Source organism: Xenopus tropicalis, chromosome 6, assembly GCF_000004195.4.
Source record: "Xenopus tropicalis strain Nigerian chromosome 6, UCB_Xtro_10.0, whole genome shotgun sequence".
In the NCBI taxonomy this organism is placed as follows: Eukaryota; Metazoa; Chordata; class Amphibia; order Anura; family Pipidae; genus Xenopus; species Xenopus tropicalis.
Window position 1 is genome coordinate 24,885,745 of NC_030682.2, and position 22,822 is coordinate 24,908,566.

The 22,822-nt window shown below is 39.8% G+C and overlaps 2 protein-coding genes across 3 annotated transcripts in view; both read left to right on the forward strand.

Annotated features, from left to right (window-relative positions):
- The first annotated feature begins 6,516 nt into the window (after positions 1 to 6,516).
- Positions 6,517 to 8,737, forward strand: LOC101730511. The gene is made up of 3 exons (XM_031904538.1): positions 6,517 to 6,970; positions 7,071 to 7,789; positions 7,946 to 8,737. Exons 1-3 carry the CDS (start codon positions 6,797 to 6,799, stop codon positions 8,049 to 8,051), a joined length of 999 nt encoding a protein of 332 aa, XP_031760398.1. The 5' UTR covers positions 6,517 to 6,796; the 3' UTR covers positions 8,052 to 8,737.
- Positions 8,738 to 12,907: 4,170 nt separating this feature from the next.
- The window catches only part of mastl (microtubule associated serine/threonine kinase like), a 32,257-nt gene continuing 22,342 nt past the window's right edge, over positions 12,908 to 22,822 (forward strand). The window contains exon 1 of one of the 2 annotated variants that reach the window (XM_012964312.3): positions 12,908 to 15,893. In XM_012964312.3, coding sequence (XP_012819766.1) covers positions 15,849 to 15,893 — 45 coding nt within the window. In that variant the 5' untranslated portion in view covers positions 12,908 to 15,848. Of the gene's footprint in view, positions 15,894 to 18,042; positions 18,064 to 22,822 lie in introns of those variants that run through there. The other variant, XM_031903230.1, reaches the window with a different exon arrangement.

Consider the following 22,822-nt stretch of genomic DNA (forward strand, 5'->3'; position numbering starts at 1 on the left):
TACAAACCAAGTACAATATATGTGTAAATTTTTGCGAATTTTGGAAGCGTTTGCGGAAGGTATAGTGTGTGTGGGGGGGGGACTTTAATCTCCCTCTTAATCCCCTGGTAGACACTTCGAATAAAAAGTGTAATATATCATATAAAGGTTTGAAAAAAGTGAAACACGCGTTGGCTGAACTGCAATTAGTTGATGTTTGGAGATGTTTAAACCCATATCTCAAAGATTATACACATTTGTCTAAAACCTATAACTGCTATTCTAGAATTGACTATATTTTTGTGTCGCAGAACTGTTTACACCACTTTCAAGAAGCTAATATAGCTCAAGGCACGCTTTTGGATCATTCTCCGGTAGCGGCTATCTTGAAACTACCAAATATCACTAGAAATGAATTTATGTGGAAATTAAACAGTACAGTTCTACTGAGAGATAAGACTAAGACTAATATAAATGCGAACTATCTACTGAATGGTAGTGTGTTGGGGGTATCCTTAATGGAAAAGGATCTAGGGGTTTTTGTTGATAACAAGTTGTCTAATTCCAGGCAGTGTCATTCTGTGGCTACTAAAGCAAATAAAGTGCTGTCTTGTATAAAAAAGGGCATTGACTCAAGGGATGAAACATAATTTTGCCCCTTTATAGGTCCATGGTAAGGCCTCACCTTGAGTATGCAGTGCAGTTTTGGGCTCCAGTCCTTAAGAAGGATATTAATGAGCTGGAGAGAGTGCAGAGACTGCAACTAAACTGGTTAAGGGGATGGAAGATTTAAACTATGAGGTGAGACTGTCGAGGTTGAGGTTGTTTTCTCTGGAAAAGAGGCGCTTGCGAGGGGACATGATTACTCTGTACAAGTACATTAGAGGGGATTATAGGCAGATGGGGGATGTTCTTTTTTCCCATAAAAACAATCAACGCACCAGAGGTCACCCCTTTAGATTAGAGGAACGGAGCTTCCATTTGAAGCAGCGTAGGTGGTTTTTCACGGTGAGGGCAGTGAGGTTGTGGAATGCCCTTCCTAGTGATGTGGTAATGGCAGATTCTGTTAATGCCTATAAGAGGGGCCTGGATGAGTTCTTGAACAATCAGAATATCCAAGGCTATTGTGATACTAATATCTACAGTTAGTATTAGTGGTTGTATTTATAGTTTATGTATGTGAGTGTATAGATTGGTAGGTGTGGGTTAGGTGTGCTGGGTTTACTTGGATGGGTTGAACTTGATGGACACTGGTCTTTTTTCAACCCTATGTAACTATGTAACTAACTATGTAAGGAACAAATAAGGGGGATGTTACGTAATTATTTTTTTAGATAATGCTAGGCCAGAAACTAGTCATTCGATACTTTGGGAGACTCATAAGTGTGTACTTAGAGGACAGCTGATTGCACTTTGCACTAAAATTAAGAAAGATAGGGAAAAAAATATACAAGTATTGTTGAGCGAAATAGCGCAACTAGAGCAATTACATAAGCAAACTTTAGCTATTAATACCCTACAGGAGTTGGAGGGGAAAAGATTACAATTGAAAGCTGTCCTTGACCAATATTCATATAGAGCGTATCTTAAATGTAAGCAGAAAACATATGATTTAGGTGACAAAAGTACACGGCACTTCGCTAATATTTTAAAAAAACTTCAACCAGTTACTCACATATCTGCGATCAAAGATAAAGATCAAAAGATATGCTATACCACCCCACAAATAGCAAACTGTTTTCAACATTTTTATCAGTCATTATATAAGATAAGGAATGTGGATTCTACCACGCCTTTGCGTGAGGAAATACAGAAATTTATAAAAGAAGCTAATTTACCTATGATATCTCAAGACCAACAAAGGCAATTAGATAAGCCTTTTACCACTAAAGAATTATTGGAGACTATTAATTCCATCCCGGTTAATAAAAGTCCTGGTCCAGATGGATTTAATTCACTATATTATAAAACCTTTTTTATTATTTTATTATTTTAATTCCATTGATGGCATTAATGGTTTTCCAGCTCAAGCAAAGGAAGCGCATATCACAGTAATTCCTAATCAAGGGAAAGACCCTCAAAACTGTGCAAGTTATAGGCCGATTTCTTTAATTAATGTAGACATAAAGATTTATGCTAAATTAATAGCGAATAGAATAAAAGTAATTCTTCCCATTCTAAATAAACCGGAACAAGCAGGGTTTGTATCGAGGCGAGAAGGTAAAGATAATGCTTACAAGATTTTTTCGTTAATTAATCATGCCCAGGAGAAAAAGATACCAGTGATGCTATTAACAACTGATGCTGAGAAAGCATTTGACAGGGTATCTTGGGATTATTTATATAATATGTTGGAGGGCTTTGGCTTCGGTATAAAAACGATAGACTTTTTGCTTTGTATCAAGACCCGATGGCTAGGATAAAAATCAATAATAGTCTGTCTTCCCATGTGTGTATTCAGAATGGGACGAGGCAGGGCTGCCCCCTGTCTCCCATTCTATTTGTTATGATAATGGAATCTTTTCTGTCTCACATACGTGCTAGTATAGATATTACGGGATTGGTGGTAGGAGGTAAAGAATATAAAATTGCTGCGTTTGCAGATGATTTACTGTTTTTTATTACGAAACCAATTATATCATTACCAAATTTAATGTCTTTAATGAAACACTATGGGAGATTGTCCAATTTTAAAGTTAACTTGGGGAAATCGGAGGCGTTAAATATTAATCTTCCCAATTCTACTAAAGTATATCTAGAGAAAGATTTCCCCTTCAAGGGGGTAGCTCATAGTATCAAATATTTAGGTATACAGATCCCGGCAGTATTAACAAGGTTGTATCAATTGAATTTTCCTTTGTTAGTAGGTAAATTGGAAAAACAGCTGAACATTTGGAAGGGTCTTGGGCTCTCCTGGTTTGGGAAGATTCAAGCAATAAAAATGGTTATTATGCCTCAGTTAATCTATCATTTACAAATGATACCCATTAAAATACCAAAAAAAATTTTTAGTCAAATAAAATCAATGTTTTCTAAATTTATATGGGCAAATAAAGCATTATTAAATTAAATATAATGTTCTTACACTTCCCAAGTTGAAAGGGGGTTTAGCACTACCAGATGCTCAACTCTATTATGTGGCAGTCCATTTGTGTAGAGCTTTTTTTTGGTATCAGAAAGGGGATAATAAAGAATGGGTTGAAATAGAGCAGGCAGCTACTTATATACCCTTAAGTAATTTCCTATGGAGTAAGAAGGAAAGGGTTAAGGGTGAGCTTAAAAATTACTTCCTCATCTCTGCAACGTTGGATGTTTGGTACAGACATAGGTTTGTATTCAAACTTATGTCGAGATTCCCTACTTTACAACCATTATTATTTAACCTGGATTTTGAGCCTAGCCTAGACCCTAAAGCATATCAGCATTGGAGCATTCTTGATAATAGAGATACAAAAGTAAAAGATTTCTATAAAAAGGGTAAGATTATACCGTTAGCCGCTATTCAGGAAAAATGGGGGAAGCATCCAAGGGATCAGTGGAGTTATTTTCAATTATACCATTATTTAAGTAAAGAAAAGATGAGTCCAGCAGACCATTTTAATACCGCTTTGGAAAATTTATTAGAGAAGCAGACAGTTTCGGTTAAATTGCTTTCGACAATATATGGAATAATTCGTAACAATTATGACAATGTATCATTAAGATACTTTGAGGAATGGGAACAAGAATTGAAAGTGGCCATTTCACCGTTAATAAGACAAAAGATTTTACAAAATGCTCATAAAGCATCAAGAGCTTCTAGAGTGAAAGAAATGCAATATAAACTTATTACAAGATGGTACTATGTACCAGAAAGGTTGCATTCAATGTTCCCAGCTTCTTCTTTATTATGCTGGAGATGTAATGAAGACACAGGTTCTTTTATACATCTCTGGTTTACTTGTAAAAGTATACAGCAATATTGGTCCGAAATATGTACTACTATAGGTAACATAACTAGGATAAATATTTCTAGTACTGATCCAACTTATTTACTATTCTATTATGATAAAAAAATAACTAAATGGTATCAGACAAGCTAACCCTACATTTGATGAATGCGGCTAAAGCTCTTATACCTAGAACCTGGAAAAACGTTAATCCCCCTACCTATATAGAATGGCTGAACTTGGTGGAAGAAATACGAAAACTAGAAGAAATAACATATTTATTACAAGGTAAGATGGGGCAATATCAAGCAGTGTGGTTGCCCTGGCTAGAATTAAATAAACTAAACGGCTAAGTAAAGTACTAGTTTGGGTTGAATGTAAGTAAAGAGATTTTGGGATCTGTATAATTGAACAGCATTAATAAGCATTGAGGAATAACGATGTAAGCTCTTGATTGATTATGCTATGTTTTCTTTTTATTGTATATTATGTGAATACTTACCTGTCCCCCCCCCCTTTATCCTTTCTTTTCCTTTCTGTATCCACCCCTTTTTTTCTTAAATTTTTGAAAATTAATAAAAAAAGATTGTTTAAAAAAAATAAAAAAATAAGATAAAATATAAAAAATAACCTAAGACTGGAACCTGCTTGTTCACAATCTCCTGGTAGCATCTGAAATGCTGAAGTGTGGAGAGACCTGTCTGAGCAATAAAGATTAAAAATCCACTAAGCCCATCAGTTTAGAGGCCCAAAGCCACAAGTTCTAATCATCACAATAAAACTACCAGTCTGAGTCTCTTCTGACACAGTATAGCTACCAATATCAGTCTAGGGTTGGGGAGATGCCACTTTCAACTCCGTGGGGTCACTCCAAGCCTAGATCACCTCCTGAACTTCTGCTGCCAAATGCACTGATATTGGTAAATATACTGTGGCAGAAAAGACTTGAGACTGGTATATTTAGTTATCTTATATTGTTATCTAATGAATGGCCATTGAATTGAGAAATGGGGTTGTTGGGAGCTAGAGAGACATGTGGTTCTATGCTTTTACGCTTTTAAATGTTTTTAATTCACAGGTCCTATATAATAAATGTTGTGTATTGTTATTTTGGAGTGTGCATGTTTCCAGGGTTTTTTGTAGCAACCACGCTACAGTAGTCAGTTAGTAGTCAGTAACCAATCAGTGACTTGAGAGGGGCCATATGGGACATAACCATCAGTTAGTTGCCTTTGAATCTGACCTGCGTGCTCACAAACTAAACAGTTCTGTCCCATGTGCCCCCCCAAATCACTGACAGAGGTTACAGAGGTGAAAGCAGGACGTAGAGTTCTGACTATAAGGTTAGACATCTGCCCATTCCAGCCTTTATAGATTACATTTTTGCCTATTTTTAGCTATTAGAAATATTTTTTTATTTTGTGCAGTCTATCCATTTTACCCAGTTTCATTTTTACACTGAACTGTTCCTTCAGGGAAAATGTTATTAGGGCTTTATGAGTTTTATAGCTGATTTTCCAAAGTAAGTGTGGAACATGTAAGTAAAAAAGTAAACATTTCTGGCATTCTAAGACAAATCTTCATATTTTCTTTTAATTGGTTTTGATTCATTCAGTCATCTGAGCTGCTAGGTTGTTGTGAGGGTAACTAGTATGGTCATTATAGTATGATCCACATAGCAGCTACAATGTGGTATCATTTCCCAGCTCATTTTGTGATTGTAAAAATAATAATTATGCAAACTTATTGGAGCTCCACACAGACACTTGCTGGTCTGACTGAGTCCCCCTTAAAGGGAAACGAAAGTCAAAGTCACTTGGGGGTGCCAAAATGTTAGGCACCCCCAAGTGACTTTAACCGCTTACCTCGTACCCCGGGCTGGTGCCCGTTAGGAGAAAACAGCACCAGCCCGGGGCACCTGGAGCGCAGCGCTTCCGTCTTCCTCGCTTCCTTTTCCTGAGTGCCAGCGGTGGGCGCATGCGCAGTAGAGTGAAAAGCCGACTTTAACATTTAAGTTCGGCTTTTCACTCTACTGCGCATGCGCGCGCAGTGAATCAGCAGCAAGGAAGCGCCGGCAGCTACTCCGGGCTGGTGCTGTTCCTTCCTCACAGGGGCACCAGCCCGGGGTAAAAGGTAGGCGGTCAAAGTCACTTGGGGGTGCCTAACATTTTGGCACCCCCAAGTGACTTTGACTTTATTTTTCCTTTAAAGGGGAAGGAAAGGCAAAGTCACTTGGGGGTGCCAAAATGTTAAGCACCCCCAAGTGACTTTAACCGCTTACCTTGTACCCCGGGCTGGTGCCCCTGTTCAAAGAAAATAGCACCAGCCCGGGGCACCTGGAGCGCAGCACTTCCTCCTTCCGCCTTCCACTTCCTAAACTGCCGGTGGCCGGGCATGCACAGTAGAGCGAAAAAGCCGACTTAAATGTTTAAGTTCAGCTTTTCACTCTACTGCGCATGCGCGCGCAGCGAAGCCGGAAGGAGGAAGCGCCGGCAGCTACCCCGGGCTGGTGCTATTTTCTCCTGACAGCGGCACCAGCCCGGGGTAAAAGGTAGGCGGTTAAAGTCACTTGGGGGTGCCTAACATTTTGGCACCCCCAAGTGACTTTACCTTTCTTTTTCCTTTAAGTTTTTCATTCAGCATCTCTACAGTTTGTCATTTACTGCATTTTGACATCATAAAAGAAGTAAAATTGATTGCAGGCAGCTGCTGTTGTGCTTCACTTTGCCGGCTAGCTACTAGATTATCGCTTTGGCAACTAGTATGGCCATTATCATCACCAACAGAGCTACTGCTGTGGGAACAAGAATGAGCATTATGACATCACCAACAGAGACAATGCTGTGTGGGTACTAGATCCCAGCTCAGTTTGTCTTTGGACACTCAAGATGATTTATCTCATTTTGTTGTTCTATCTATATTTTCACATAAATCTTAATTTTTTATTCCAAAAATATTTTCAAAACTATGACCAATTAAAAGCAAACATTTTTAGATCGAAGAAAACTAAACCTAATAAAATTCATGGAGTAGGCCATACTTCTGGCCCTATGAAGAGAACTGTGAGCATAAAAAAGGGGTCTTTACTTCTATATTATTATTATAGTATTAGATTTATATTAATGATTTACTGATTCACTTTCCTTTTTTATGTTTGTACAGCGGCAGAACCGTGAGGCCTGTGGGAAACCCTCCTGTGCGGCAGTGATGGGCCCCAGGTATTCCTATTTATTGATCATTTTGATGACCATTGGAATCCTCACGCACCATTGTGATTGTGCACCAGTTCTGAAGATAAAAAATTTTGATGTTTTACATCATCACCTGACTCTGAGGCCAAACACCCGGAGTCTTATTCCCTGCAAGTTTGCTGCAGTGCGTCCAATAGATGCAACCAAAATGGTAATAGAATGGGGTAAAATCTCTGGAGATGATGGAAAATACATCCCTCTTATCCAGCTGAATAGCGATGGAGTCAAAACTTTCTCAGAGGACGGCAAGAAATATGAGCTTTTTGTACCCCTTGTAAGGAAAGGGAACTGCACCTTGGTTATCAAACCCACCGGTGCTACAGACAATGGAGCTTATGAAGTTTGGATGACACTAGATGGAGAGCTGTATGAATCGTTTTCCCGAACCAGAATTACAGTTTCGGGTGGGTCACGGGCATTAGGGTCCCGTGCAGAATCTCCAACTACCAAAATGACCCCAACAGCCATAAAGAATGCAGCTGCAATGAACTCTAAAGAGCCAATAGGAGTCAAGAACAGCAGTAACTTCTTTGCTTTACTTCTTGAAAAACACGGGAAATCTGCAATTATTGTGGTGATAGCGGTTCTATCATTTCTTACACTGACCTCAGTGACATCCCTGGTTGTATGGTAAGTCCAACAAACAAGTGACTAGAGCTTTGTGATTATATGGAAATTGCTTTTCCAACACCTTTCTGCTTTACTTACAATTGCAAATGTTTAGTTATGGCGTTCTTTTAAGGAAGCTTCCAGCAACTTTATAGTTTCTCTTTTATTTACTTACAGTTGTCTATATTGCTGCTCGGGAGATGAAGAGCCATCTGCGGATGAAGAGACCCCAAAGGAGAGCCCCCCACAAACAACTCAAGAGTTAGTAACCTGTTCAGAATAATTTGTTCATTTTCTGAACCCTTTGCTTATATTTATTTCCATCTAACAGGGTTAGAAACAGGGAAATAGGGGTGGGGATAGGCTTGGCAGATATTATATGTCTAACACAGGCCTTAACAGTATTAATTCATCAGAATATATCATTTGATGTCTGGTATTTTTAGCAATATGTAGAAGTTTGCCCTCATTTAATTCATTATTTCAGTTAAGTAGGTGTAATGATGATTAAAAATATTCTACAGAATCTAAGAAAGTTCAATATTGGGTTATGTGTCTGATAAAAGTCCTTCTTATTCCTAAAAGTATTCAAATGTATTGTCCTTTCTTTGTTTGCAGGGAGACCAGTCTCCAAGTTGAGGATGAGACCCCATCTGAAACATCTGGTCAGAAAAGGGGTGAAATAGTATCATATGAGAGAGAAGAGCCTGCTAAATATTCTGCTTCTGAATCAGAATCAGAACCAGACTCGTCATATAAAGGAACAGATACTGAGTCAGACTTAAGTGACTTGGGATAAGTGAGACTTGAAATGTGAAGTCAGCATCAGCTTGTTAAAGCTGAGTCTGATCACACCCCAATCCACCCAAAACCTGCCAATTTGGGGGGTCTGTGATTTTAGACTTAATTCTACTAGATACTGTATATCATGACCTGGATGAATGAGAATCTTCATAGACAGAAGAGAGAAGAGAAACTAAATTAAAGGAAAAATAAAGTCAAAGTCACTTGGGGGTGCCAAAATGTTAGGCACCCCCAAGTGACTTTGACCGCCTACCTTTTACCCCGGGCTGGTGCCCCTGTGAGGAAGGAACAGCACCAGCCCGGGGTAGCTGCCGGCGCTTCCTTTTCCTGATTCGCTGCGCGCGCATGCGCAGTAGAGTGAAAAGCCGAACTTTAAATGTTAAAGTCGGCTTTTCACTCTACTGCGCATGCGCCCACCGCTGGCACTCAGGAAAAGGAAGCGAGGAAGACGGAAGTGCTGCGCTCCAGGTGCCCCGGGCTGGTGCTGTTTTCTCCTAACAGGGGCACCAGCCCGGGGTACGAGGTAAGCGGTTAAAGTCACTTGGGGGTGCCTAACATTTTGGCACCCCCAAGTGACTTTGACTTTCGTTTCCCTTTAAAATTCTCACTAAATTTGTGAGATTTATTTTTACTTAAATGTTTAAGTTTTATACAATAAATAAGATAAAATACAAACCGGATTCCAAAACAAATTGTAAATAAAAACTGAATGCAATGATGTGGAGGTGCCAACTTCTAATATTTTATTCAGAATAGAACATAAATCACGGAACAAAAGTTTAAACTGAGAAAATGTACCATTTTAAGGGAAAAATATGTTGATTCAGAATTTCATGGTGTCAACAAATCCCAAAAAAGTTGGGACAAGGCCATTTTCACCACTGTGTGGCATCTCCCCTTCTTCTTACAACACTCAACAGACGTCTGGGGACCGAGGAGACCAGTTTCTCAAGTTTAGGAATAGGAATGCTCTCCCATTCTTGTCTAATACAGGCCTCTAACTGTTCAATCGTCTTGGGCCTTCTTTGTCGCACCTTCCTCTTTATGATGCGCCAAATGTTCTCTATAGGTGAAAGATCTGGACTGCAGACTGGCCATTTCAGTACCCGGATCCTGCTCCTACGCAGCCATGATGTTGTGATTGATGCAGAATGTGGTCTGGCATTATCTTGTTGAAAAATGCAGGGTCTTCCCTGAAAGAGATGACGTCTGGATGGGAGCATATGTTGTTCTAGAACCTGAATATATTTTTCTGCATTGATGCTGCCTTTCCAGACATGCAAGCTGCCCATGCCACACGCACTCATGCAACTCCATACTATCAGAGATGCAGGCTTCTGAACTGAGCGTTGATAACAACTTGGGTTGTCCTTGTCCTCTTTGGTCCGGATGACATGGCGTCCCAGATTTCCAAAAAGAACTTCGAATCGTGACTCATCTGACCACAGAACAGTCTTCCATTTTGCCACACTCCATTTTAAATGATCCCTGGCCCAGTGAAAACGCCTGAGCTTGTGGATCTTGCTTAGAAATGGCTTCTTCTTTGCACTGTAGAGTTTCAGCTGGCAATGGCGGATGGCACGGTGGATTGTGTTCACTGACAATGGTTTCTGGAAGTATTCCTGAGCCCATTCTGTGATTTCCTTTACAGTAGCATTCCTGTTTGTGGTGCAGTGTTGTTTAAGGACCCGGAGATCACAGGCATCCAGTATGGTTTTACGGCCTTGACCCTTACGCACAGAGATTGTTCCAGATTCTCTGAATCTTCGGATGATGTTATGCACATTTGATGATGATAGATGCAAAATCTTTGCAATTTTTCGCTGGGTAACACCTTTCTGATATTGCTCCACTATCTTTCTGCGCAACATTGTGGGAATTGGTGATCCTCTCCCCATCTTGGCTTCTGAGAGACAATGCAACTCTGAGAAGCTCTTTTTTATAAACAAACATGTTGCCAATTGACCTAATTAGTGTTATTTGGTCTTCCAGATCTTCGTTATGCTCAAATTTACTTTTTCCAGCCTCTTATTGCTACTTATCCCAACTTTTTTGGGATTTGTTGACACCATGAAATTCTGAATCAACATATTCTTCCCTTAAAATGGTACATTTTCTCAGTTTAAACTTTTGTTCTGTGATTTGTGTTCTAATCTGAATAAAATATTAGAAGTTGGCACCTCCACATCATTGCGTTCAGTTTTTATTCACAATTTGTTTAGTGTCCCAACTTTTTTGGAATCCAGTTTGTATAAAAACAACAGTTTTGAATTGAGATTTTAATTTGTTTTGTATTAGTGGTGGCTTGGGGTATTAGTAATTAATTTGTATGAATGTACTTTAATCAGATGGGGTGAGAAGAAATTTGGGGTCATTGGGTAACTGTTGGGATGAAATGTGTGCAAGTGAGGGTGTAATAAGGGTTTCAGACCCTGTGACAGCTGAAAGAACTAGGAGTGTAGAGGGACCACCGGCAGAATTCTTTGGAGAGTACTCTTTATGGTCTTTCCAGTTTGTCAGTTTCAATAATTTTTGGATTTGGCTAAATACAGAATCCTACACCAAATATTCCTCCAAATCTATTGAAATGTAAACTCCCCAATATGTCATCATGAGAATAATACATGTAATGTTAATTGCCAAGCACTTAGAAGTCATATAAGTTCAACGAGTCATATTTGACCAAATCTGATTTCTGCAAAAACATGATAAAGACAAATATGCACACTCCAAAATAACCACACAAAATCTTGTGTAAGTGTATATAGGACTTGTGAATTAAAAACTTTTAAAAGCATAGAACCACATCTCCCTAGCACCCAACAGCTCCCAACAACCCCACCTCTCAATTCAATGGCCAATATAAGAAAAATAACCTGGGACCGGAACCTGCTGGTTCACAATCTTCCGGTATACTGTGGCAGAAAAGACTGAGACTGGTAGTTATATTTAGTTGTCTTATATTGTTATCTTGTTAATGGCCATTGAATTAAGAAATGGGGTTGTTGGGAGCTAGAGAAACATGTGGTTCTATGCTTTTACGCTTTTAAATGTTTTTAATTCACAAGTCCTATATAATAAATGTTGTGTATTGTTATTTTGGAGTGTGCATGTTTCCAGGGTCTTTTTTTTAGCAACCATGCTACCTTGTGGGGGTGCTGTGTTTTGCTCAGTGTTTGGTTTGTTACCTGATTGCATCTCGTATCTATAATTTGGTGTGGTGCAGAAACCATTATATACAGTATATGTATGTATGTATATCTTTATTTATAAAGCTCTACTTATGTATATAAGACAAATAAGCAATGATACAGATTCACTGAAACATGAACAGGCCTGAGACTGAGGCCCTGGCATTTCAAGTAAACAGAGGCCAAACAGTCCCCAAACCAGCCCAATAAATAGTGACTGCCTATGGCATTTTATAGCAGCCTCTTTGAATGATAATAGGCCCTAAGATCTCAGAGACCCAATCAACATAAAGCATTGTCGCTTTTCTCACAGAAGAAAATTGCCTTTCAAAATCACAATCTTACATACAGAAGCAGGCGGGTACGGTTGGAAATATACAGTTAAGAAACTGGAGTCAACAGGTGTCTTTATTTTCTTAATGGGTACTGTAAGAAATCGTGAATCTTGGGTGCCATTATTTGTGGCTCTATACATATTTATGTATCATACACTGTGTAGAGGGTAGCTCTAATGATTAATATAAACCAGTCTTTCAAGTTACACCCGAAGCCAAATCTCCATATCTAAGGGTTTTTCTGTGGATGGTGGGACAGTACGTCTGCGAGAAGCCATAAAACTCAGTTACTGAACAATGGGCAAGGTGTGGTTTTTATCAACCCCCATCTGATCAGTTGGTATGTGGGGGGCAGTGGCTGAAAGGTGCATAAATGTGGGCTGGACAGTGGTCAGGGGGGCAACCTGGTGGAGCAACCTGGGAAAAGAACCTGGGGGAAGAACCTGGGGAGAACTGGATCAGGAGTGACCGGGCAGGATGTGAGACAGACCACAGAGGAGGCCATAGCTAAATGGAAGAAACCAGACCATCATGTTCTTTGTATATTGGTAGCTATAATAATGTAGATTTTGTCATTAATCTGTAAATGTAAATAATGTATATATTGTTTTGTTAATTAATCTTTTAATTGTAACAATCCATTGATTTGCTACTCAATATATTCATTTTAATATACACTTATTGGTGTGGGTTATTTATCTGCTTCTCAAAAGAACCGTAACCCTAGTAAGAAGGGTGATTATTAATATTATATTATTATATATAGTTCAAATCTTACAGATGGCGAATCCAGGCAGGAGAGCAATGCATGGTGTATAGTATTGTGTAGCAAACCAATCGATTCTATTGTTTTGTGTTGGTTTAGTCTTTGTTTTAAGTTTTAAAAAAAATGGATGTCTTAGCTAAAAAGATTGCCACGGTCACATGCTCAGGGGAGATTGTAAAGTGTATGCAGGGATCTCCAGATCCATGGGCTAAGGCTCAGGTTTATGTGACCAGGGCAATTCAGGAAAAATGTATGTCGAAGTCAAAAGGGAAAAGTGCATTGGTTTTTGCTGCCTGCTGGATAGCAGAACAGTATAAAACTCTAGCGATGCAGAAAGAGAATCTGGAGGGAAAGATTCTTTATTTGAATGATACAATAGATTCTCTAAAATTTTCTGTTGAAAATGCTGCTGCTATTTCCATTAGCAACCAGCAAACAATGGCAGAAAACAAGAAGGAGATTGAGCAGCTCAAACTGAGAGATGCAGAGGGCACCATTAAAAGTTTGGTTGCAACCTCAACCAGTAATGTAGGGGCTGATAATTCAAAATGTATTTTGGAGATTCAAGGGTTAAAAACTTAAAAAGTTAGGAGCAAGAAGTCCTGTATCAGTGGTTAATGGGCAGAATAATACTAAAAAGGTTAGAGATCTGTCTGTTAATGAAAGCAGTAGGAAATGTGAAACTGGTGATGGAAAGTGAAGGTAATGTGACTAGTTTAGAATGTACTAGTCATGCCAGGCCTTCTAAATTGATTTCTAATTGTGCCGAGCACAGGACTGATAAACTGAAAGACAACAGTCCAGGAAAACAGGTTTCTAACCCCCTGCAATCTAGAAAACAGCATAACAAGGAAAGGGTGTCTGCGATACAGGCTTCTCACCCTGCAAAACAGAATTGTAACAATTCAGTTAAAAAACATACAGAAAAGAAAGTGTTTAGGTGCTATGTGTGTTCCAAAGTTGGGCACATAGCGAGGTACTGTACCATGAAACACTATTATTGGGATAATAATAATTGGTACAATGAAAGAGAGAATTGGAATTCCTCTAGGTGGGGATTTCAAAAGAAAAGTAGGAATGGGAATTCATGGATCCCATATCAGGTTCTTAAAACTCAGAAAGAAAGGCTGAGTGCAGAGAACTCCCATCTCCAAAAGGCATGGGGAGCATTTAAAAAAGAGTTGGAAAGTATCCAATTAGAACTTTCTCAAATTAAAGCAAGAAGGGCTAATGAGAATAGAGGAAAACAAAATGTGAATATGCCCTAACTTTTTCCCTTCACCAAGTTTATATTTTACAGAATAAACAAGGATTCAAGATTATGTAAAGGAGAAGTCCGTGCCTTACCCTGTCCTGTGGAAAAAAAAAATTATAGAGGACCTTATTTATTTGCTTTTTTTTTTCCTTTTTACACAGAAGGAGAAGCCTCTAAATTGGTTTGGTACAGTCAGGTTATACAAATTCAAAAACATTTTTGGGTTTTAATAGTTAGAATGACCTGTACTGTGAGGAGTAAAATGGTTGCTGCTTTAGTTTAGTAAGAGAGTAAAAATCACTGAGGCACAATTTGAATTTTATTTTTGATATCATTTGCCTGAGTTAGATTTTGTTTTTTTTTTTACTCTTTGTGTTAGCAGCAACGTGTTTGTGAATTTTTTACATAGATTGCATGCTGCTTGATAACCTCGATATGTGTTATGTGTTTCTGTATCAAAGCAGTATTCAGTCTACAGTTTTTTTTTCCTCCAAAGTTTGTCTTTTGTATAGTTACCAATCTGGTTTCTAGTACTTTGTTTATGTTTATGGTCTGTCTGTCCAAAACAACAAACCAGCTAGGCCTAACAATGATGCTCCTTACATCTATGTTGCTCTATTTCAGATGATCAGGCAGGAAACTGAGGGGGAAATACTGAGACAAAGATGACAAACATCTCACTAGTGATTGGGCTCAGATAGTGCTGCACACTTTAGTGTAGTATATCTGTTTAATTTCCTGAAGTCAGTATTGGTTATGGTCACACCTATCCATGAATTGAGGTGCTTTCAGCTTTGCTGATTAATAAAATGTGCCGCAGAGATTCTCACCCTACCCCACAATAATAAAGGATTTTCCCTGTGTGGTCTCATTCATATGGTAACCGTGGTAAGCAAAATGTGTTGGGTGTTGCAAACACCAAAGTTTAAAGGCCATGGGTTACTGCAGGGGCCCGAGATGGGATCCAGCCCAGACATGGGTGGAATAGTGTCACGTGGGTAAGTGGTGTGTACAGCGCACAGACAATACAGCAAAGTAAGCTGGAAACAAAGCCTCTAAAAGTGTGTGGGATTTTCTAACTGGCAGAAGGGTTCAAATTATGAGTATGAACTGTGAGTGTTTTTATAATTAGGTTAAATATTACCTCACAGTACCTTAAAACTTAAGCATGTGTGAGTGTTATATAATTTGGGTCTCAGTAATCCTTTCACTTTCAGCACAGATACATATTATACATTAATGGGTATCCCTGAATGTTATACCTTTTTGTATTTAGAGGGCTCTTTCCTTGTGAAGTCCTTCGCCCTCTAGGTGGGGATTTGTAAGAAATCGTGTATCTTGGGTGCCATTATTTATGATATATATATAGATATATATATGTGTGTGTTAGAGGGTAGCTCTAATGATTAATATAAACCAGTCTTTCAAGTTACACCCGAAGCCAAATCTCCATATCTAAGGGTTTTTCTGTGGATGGTGGGACAGTACGTCTGCGAGAAACCATAAAACTCAGTTACTGAACAATGGGCAAGGTGTGGTTTTTATCAACCCCCATCTGATCAGTTGGTATGTGGGGGGCAGTGGCTGAAAGGTGCATAAATGTGGGCTGGACAGTGGTCAGGGGGGCAACCTGGTGGAGCAACCTGGGAAAAGAACCTGAGGGAAGAACCTGGGGAGAACTGGATCAGGAGTGACCGGGCAGGATGTGAGACAGACCACAGAGGAGGCCATGGCTAAAGGGAAGAAACCAGACCATCATGTTCTTTGTATATTGGTAGCTATAATAATGTAGATTTTGTCATTAATCTGTAAATGTAAATAATGTATATATTGGTTTGTTAATTAATCTTTTAATTGTAACAATCCATTGATTTGCTACTCAATATATTCATTTTAATATACACTTATTGATGTGGGTTATTTATCTGCTTCTCAAAAGAACCGTAACCCTAGTAAGAAGGGTGATTATTAATATTATAATATTATATTATTATTATATATATATAGTTCAAATCTTACAGTACAAGAACCCTGTATATAAGTAGGCCGTACCTAATTTTTATTTAACATAAAATAGAAGAAGGAAGCATTTTCCTCTGGGGTGAACTGACCCTCTCTGTGTTTGTAGCCATATCAGTTCTAACTCAGTTACCCCTTGCACAGTCTCTGTCAATTGAGCAATTAGATTGTAACCTTCATCTTAAAGGACATGTAAACCCCACACAAAAAAAATAATCAGTAAACAGCCTCTCTGAAATCTTTAAATACCTGCCACTCTTTTTGTTTAAAGGTTAATAGTTAGGCTGCAGCATCCCCTTAATCACTTTGGCTTCCTTCTCTAACCCACTCTGTCCCCTCCTTTAGCAATTGGCACATTTTCTTGATACTACATGTCCACTTTCAGAAGCAATACCAGCCCTTAAGGTGGGTGGGGGAGATGTACCCAACTTATACACATGGTAGGAAAATGTAGGGTTTACAGGAGATGTTCACCTTTGAGTTAACTTTTAGTATAAGATAGAGCAGTGATCCCCAACCAGTGGCTCAGGGGCAACATGTTGCTCCCCAACCCCTTGGGTGTTGCTCTCAGTGCCCCCAAACCAGGGAGTTATTTTTGAATTCCTGGCAAGTTTTAATTGAATAAAAACAAGATTTACTACCAAATAAAGCCCCCGGTAAGGTGCCCACCTTCTCTTAGATGCCACCAGTGCAAAGTCACATGGAATAAGTCAGTGCATGCCGACTGATGTGTCACCAATTTAAAAGTCCTGTGTGTTCCTTAGTTTTAAACAAAAAGCATACCATAAATATTATATTTGTCAAGGTTTATAATTAAGTCTTAGGGCAATGGCACTTAGGACTGTTTGAGTGCCTTATTTTAGGTAGCTCAACAAAAACACAGTGTCAAAGTTCAAGTAACAGCCTCCTATAGACTTACAAGGAGATCACCTACTAGCTCATGTATTGGTGCAAGTTGCGTGGGAACTCGCTGTATGCTGGTACGTTTACAAGGATTGTCAAATCTGCAGCCTTTTCGTTGCTGATGAAATACAATTTATATCCGCAAACTAAATGCAAAAGGCTTTCACCAAGAGTTGAATATGATGATGATTAAACAATCCTGTTGTATACATAATGGGGTGCCATGATGGTGGTTTTGCCTCTGGCCCCAAAACCATGTGGGGCATCTCCTATAAACCTCTGCTGACCCACCATTGCCTGCACTGGTACGGAATTTTCTATTTTCATCTGTCCAACCACATTAAAATGTGGAAATGTACAAAATATGATTGCTAGGGGGGTTTATGTGTGCTTTATACTTAAATAAGAACAAATTGGTCATAAGCGGCACCATATTTCTATTTCAGATGTACTGTTTTTAGATGTATATTATAAAATATAGAAAAATAATGTTTTTTCGGGCCCATGCCTGATTAATGGAACACTATACCCCGAACAAAAATATTTAGTTAGGTAACATCAGCCAATCAATGGACAAATATTTTTAATAAAAAGATTATAAATCTATTGTTAAATAAATCTGTTATTTTAACCCTTTTAGTGCCATGGGACGTAGATTCTACGTCCTGGGTAGCAAAGGACCAAAGTGCCACAGGACGTAGAATCTACGTCCTACAGCACTATCAGGTTTACAAGCGCTGCGCTCGCTTTTAAAGCAGCGCAGCGCTTGTAAACCCTTCACAACCCCCTAGGCAACGAGCACAATCGGTCATACTCACCGATCCGGTCCCACGATCGCGTCGCCAGCCAATGACAGCAGTGGACACGCGATGATGACGTGTCCACTGCTGTCCCTTTAAATAGCGCCGCCTACTGTCGGCTCCTCACTCCTGCTGCGCACTTCGGACCTGATGGAGCTCCCCTGCTGCCTTCCTGCTGCCTTCCTGCCAGATTGGTCGCCCCTGATCGCCTGCCTGCCTTGGGTAAGCTGAACTACAACTCTCTACCACTGTTTATTTTGCTTATTTCGATCTCAACTGTCTAAAAATTTTTTTTTTTTTTTTCAATTTTTTCTTCTATCTTTGTCATTATTACACTTTTGTACACATACACACTTATTTACAACTTTCCCAAGCACACACAGACACTCACACACACACTTACACTTTTTTTTTTTTTTTTCTATCTTTCTTTTCTTTTCTTTCTTTCTTTGCTTTCTTTGGCAGTCTTTTTTTTTACTAAAACTTTATTTCTGATCTTGCTCTATAATTATCTGATTTATTTGGTTGCATTTTAGTGTTTTTTTGGCATTTTCATAATTGATTTCTGTTTTTTTATTATTGTATTGTATTGTAACTTTTTTTATTGCTATTGGGTGCTGAATTTGCAGTGACGTTGGTGGATCCAGGGCTCTGACCACCAATTTCATTGCAATTATTGTTCTTCTGTTGGTTTAGGTGGTTTTATTGGATTTTACTGATTTTATGGTGTTTTATCTTTGCATTGTTCTTTATTGTGTGTTTAGTGCCCCCAAAAAGGTTGCTTTTGCAGTGACATTGGTGGATCCAGGGCTCTGACCACCGATTTCATTGCAATTATTGTTCTTTGATTGCTTTTAGTGGTTTTATTCCATTTTAACTTCATTTGATTTCAGTTGTTCTAGAAAGGCTAAGATTGTTCTGGTAGTTTCTATTGCCAAGGGTTAGGCTGATGCCACACATGGCGTAGGGCTGATTTTTTTCAGCAAGTGGAAAAACGCTTGCCGAAAATTCAGCCCTACGCCTGCTACTTGTGCCTGCACCCGAATGAATGGAATACGCTCGGGTGCAGGCACATGTAGCCGATATATGCATGAAAACGCGAGACTTTGCATTCTCACACGTTTTCATGCGTATATCGGCTACATGTGCCTGCACCCGAGCGTATTCCATTCATTCGGGTGCAGGCAAAAAAAAAGGGGTGCATAGAGTGCAGCCCCAATATTATGCATTTTCAGGTTTGGCGGCCATGTACTTATGTGCAACCAGACATAGGTATCGTTTTATTCAGGGGAACTTGCAGATTGATGTTTAGTAAGTTTTTGGTAGTTGCCATGGAAATTTTGGAGAGAAATCTAGGTTTGTATCTGGTTTTTCCTTGATTTCTGACCAAAGCGCTGACTTCTGCAAGGGACTGCGGCCACAATTTTCCATGTAGAAAGAGAAGAGTGGTGTCTCTGAATAGCTGAAGGTGTGCACTTTTCGTAAATATATAGTTTGCGGGGGTTATTTCACAGGTATGGGGGTGTTTAGACTAAATAACTGCAGGTAGAGCACATAGAGCACATACCCCCCTTATGCATTGCCCCTGTTTGGGGGCATTTGGTGGCCACGTCTTTATGTGCACCCATACATATGGGGTATCGTTTTATTCAGGGGAACTTGCAAATTGAGGTTTAGTAAGTTTTTGGTAGTTGCCATGGAGATTTTGGGGAGAAATCTAGGTTTTTATCTGGTTCTTCCTTGATTTCTGACCAAAATCTAGGTTTGTATCTGGTTTTTCCTTGATTTCTGACCAAAGCGCTGACTTCTGCAAGGGACTGCAGCCACAATTTTCCATGTAGAAAGAGAAGAGTGGTGTCTCTGAATAGCTGAAGGTGTGCACTTTTCGTAAATATATTGATTGTGGGGGTTATCTCACAGGTAGGGGGGGTTAACACTGAAAAGCTGCAGGTAGTGCACATAGAGCGCAGCCCCCAAAATTTCAACTGAAATTGCCCTTATACATTGCCCCTGTTTTGGGGCATTTGGTGGCCACGTCTTTATGTGCACCCATACATATGGGGTATCGTTTTATTCAGGGGAACTTGCAGATTGATGGTTAGTAAGTTTTTGGTAGTTGCCATGGAGATTTTGGGGAGAAATCTAGGTTTGTATCTGGTTTTTCCTTGATTTCTGACCAAAGCGCTGACTTCTGCAAGGGACTGCGGCCACAATTTTCCATGTAGAAAGAGAAGAGTGGTGTCTCTGAATAGCTGAAGGTATGCACTTTTCGTAAATATATAGATTGTGGGGGTTATCTCACAGGTAGGGGGGGTTAACACTGAAAAACTGCAGGTAGTGCACATAGAGCGCAGCCCCCAAAATTTCAACTGAAATTGCCCTTATGCATTGCCCCTGTTTTGGGGCATTTGGTGGCCACGTCTTTATGTGCTCCCATACATATGGGGTATCGTTTTATTCAGGGGAACTTGCAGATTGATGGTTAGTAAGTTTTTGGTAGTTGCCATGGAGATTTTGGGGCGAAATCTAGGTTTTTTATCTGGTTTTTCCTTGATTTCTGACCAAAATCTAGGTTTGTATCTGGTTTTTCCTTGATTTCTGACCAAAGCGCTGACTTCTGCAAGGGACTGCAGCCACAATTTTCCATGTAGAAAGAGAAGAGTGGTGTCTCTGAATAGCTGAAGGTGTGCACTTTTCGTAAATATATAGATTGTGGGGGTTATTCCACAGGTAGGGGGGGTTAACACTGAAAAACTGCAGGTAGTGCACATAGAGCGCAGCCCCCAAAATTTCAACTGAAATTGCCCTTATGCATTGCCCCTGTTTTGGGGCATTTGGTGGCCACGTCTTTATGTGCACCCATACATATGGGGTATCGTTTTATTCAGGGGAACTTGCAGATTGATGGTTAGTAAGTTTTTGGTAGTTGCCATGGAGATTTTGGGGAGAAATATAGGTTTGTATCTGGTTTTTCCTTGATTTCTGACCAAAGCGCTGACTACTGCAAGGGACTGCGGCCACAATTTTTCATGTAGAAAGAGAAGAGTGGTGTCTCTGAATAGCTGAAGGTGTGCACTTTTTGTAAATATATAGTTTGCGGGGGTTATTTCACAGGTATGGGGGTGTTTAGACTATATAACTGCAGGTAGAGCACATAGAGCACAGCCCCCCCTTATGTATTGCCCCTGTTTGGGGGCATTTGGTGGCCACGTCTTTATGTGCACCCATACATATGGGGTATCGTTTTATTCAGGGGAACTTGCAGATTGATGGTTAGTAAGTTTTTGGTAGTTGCCATGGAGATTTTGGGGAGAAATCTAGGTTTTTTATCTGGTTTTTCCTTGATTTCTGACCAAAATCTAGGTTTGTATCTGGTTTTTCCTTGATTTCTGACCAAAGCGCTGACTTCTGCAAGGGACTGCGGCCACAATTTTTCATGTAGAAAGAGAAGAGTGGTGTCTCTGAATAGCTGAAGGTGTGCACTTTTTGTAAATATATAGCTTGCGGGGGTTATTTCACAGGTATGGGGGTGTTTAGACTATATAACTGCAGGTAGAGCACATAGAGCACAGCCCCCCCTTATGCATTGTCCCTGTTTGGTGGCCACGTCTTTATGTGCACCCATACATATGGGGTATCGTTTTATTCAGGGGAACTTGCAGATTGATGTTTAGTAAGTTTTTGGTAGTTGCCATGGAGATTTTGGGGAGAAATCTAGGTTTGTATCTGGTTTTTCCTTGATTTCTGACCAAAGCGCTGACTTCTGCAAGGGACTGGGGCCACAATTTTTCATGTAGAAAGAGAAGAGTGGTGTCTCTGAATAGCTGAAGGTGTGCACTTTTTGGAAATATATAGTTTGCGGGGGTTATTTCACAGGTATGGGGGTGTTTAGACTATATAACTGCAGGTAGAGCACATAGAGCACAGCCCCCCCTTATGCATTGCCCCTGTTTGGGGGCATTTGGTGGCCACGTCTTTATGTGCACCCATACATATGGGGTATCGTTTTATTCAGGGGAACTTGCAGATTGATGTTTAGTAAGTTTTTGGTAGTTGCCATGGAGATTTTGGGGAGAAATCTAGGTTTGTATCTGGTTTTTCCTTGATTTCTGACCAAAGCGCTGACTTCTGCAAGGGACTGCGGCCACAATTTTCCATGTAGAAAGAGAAGAGTGGTGTCTCTGAATAGCTGAAGGTGTGCACTTTTCGTAAATATATAGATTTTGGGGGTTATTTCACAGGTGGGGGGGTTAACACTGAAAAACTGCAGGTAGTGCACATAGAGCGTAGCCCCCAAAATTTCAACTGAAATTGCCCTTATGCATTGCCCGTTTTGGGGCATTTGGTGGCCACGTCTTTATGTGCTCCCATACATATGGGGTATCGTTTTATTCAGGGGAACTTGCAGATTGATTGTTAGTAAGATTTTGGTAGTTGCCATGGAGATTTTGGGGAGAAATCTAGGTTTTTTATCTGGTTTTTCCTTGATTTCTGACCAAAATCTAGGTTTGTATCTGGTTTTTCCTTGATTTCTGACCAAAGCGCTGACTTCTGCAAGGGACTGCAGCCACAATTTTCCATGTAGAAAGAGAAGAGTGGTGTCTCTGAATAGCTGAAGGTGTGCACTTTTCGTATATATATAGATTTTGGGGGTTATTTCACAGGTAGGGGGGGTTAACACTGAAAAACTGCAGGTAGTGCACATAGAGCGCAACCCCCAAAATTTCAACTGAAATTGCCCTTATGCATTGCCCCTGTTTTGGGGCATTTGGTGGCCACGTCTTTATGTGCACCCATACATATGGGGTATCGTTTTATTCAGGGGAACTTGCAGATTGATGGTTAGTAAGATTTCGGTAGTTGCCATGGGGATTTTGGGGAGAAATCTAGGTTTGTATCTGGTTTTTCCTTGATTTCTGACCAAAGCGCTGACTTCTGCAAGGGACTGCGGCCACAATTTTCCATGTAGAAAGAGAAGAGT

What these genes read in the sequence shown, in the direction of transcription:
- LOC101730511 (XM_031904538.1), top strand. Translation starts at nt 6,797, where the DNA reads ATGATTTATCTCATTTTGTTGTTCTATCTATATTTTCACATAAATCTT. An exon ending in CTGGCCCTATGAAGAGAACT is followed by an intron (nt 6,971 to 7,070) that starts GTGAGCATAAAA and finishes ATGTTTGTACAG; the next exon opens with CGGCAGAACCGTGAGGCCTG. An exon ending in GTGACATCCCTGGTTGTATG is followed by an intron (nt 7,790 to 7,945) that starts GTAAGTCCAACA and finishes ATTTACTTACAG; the next exon opens with TTGTCTATATTGCTGCTCGG.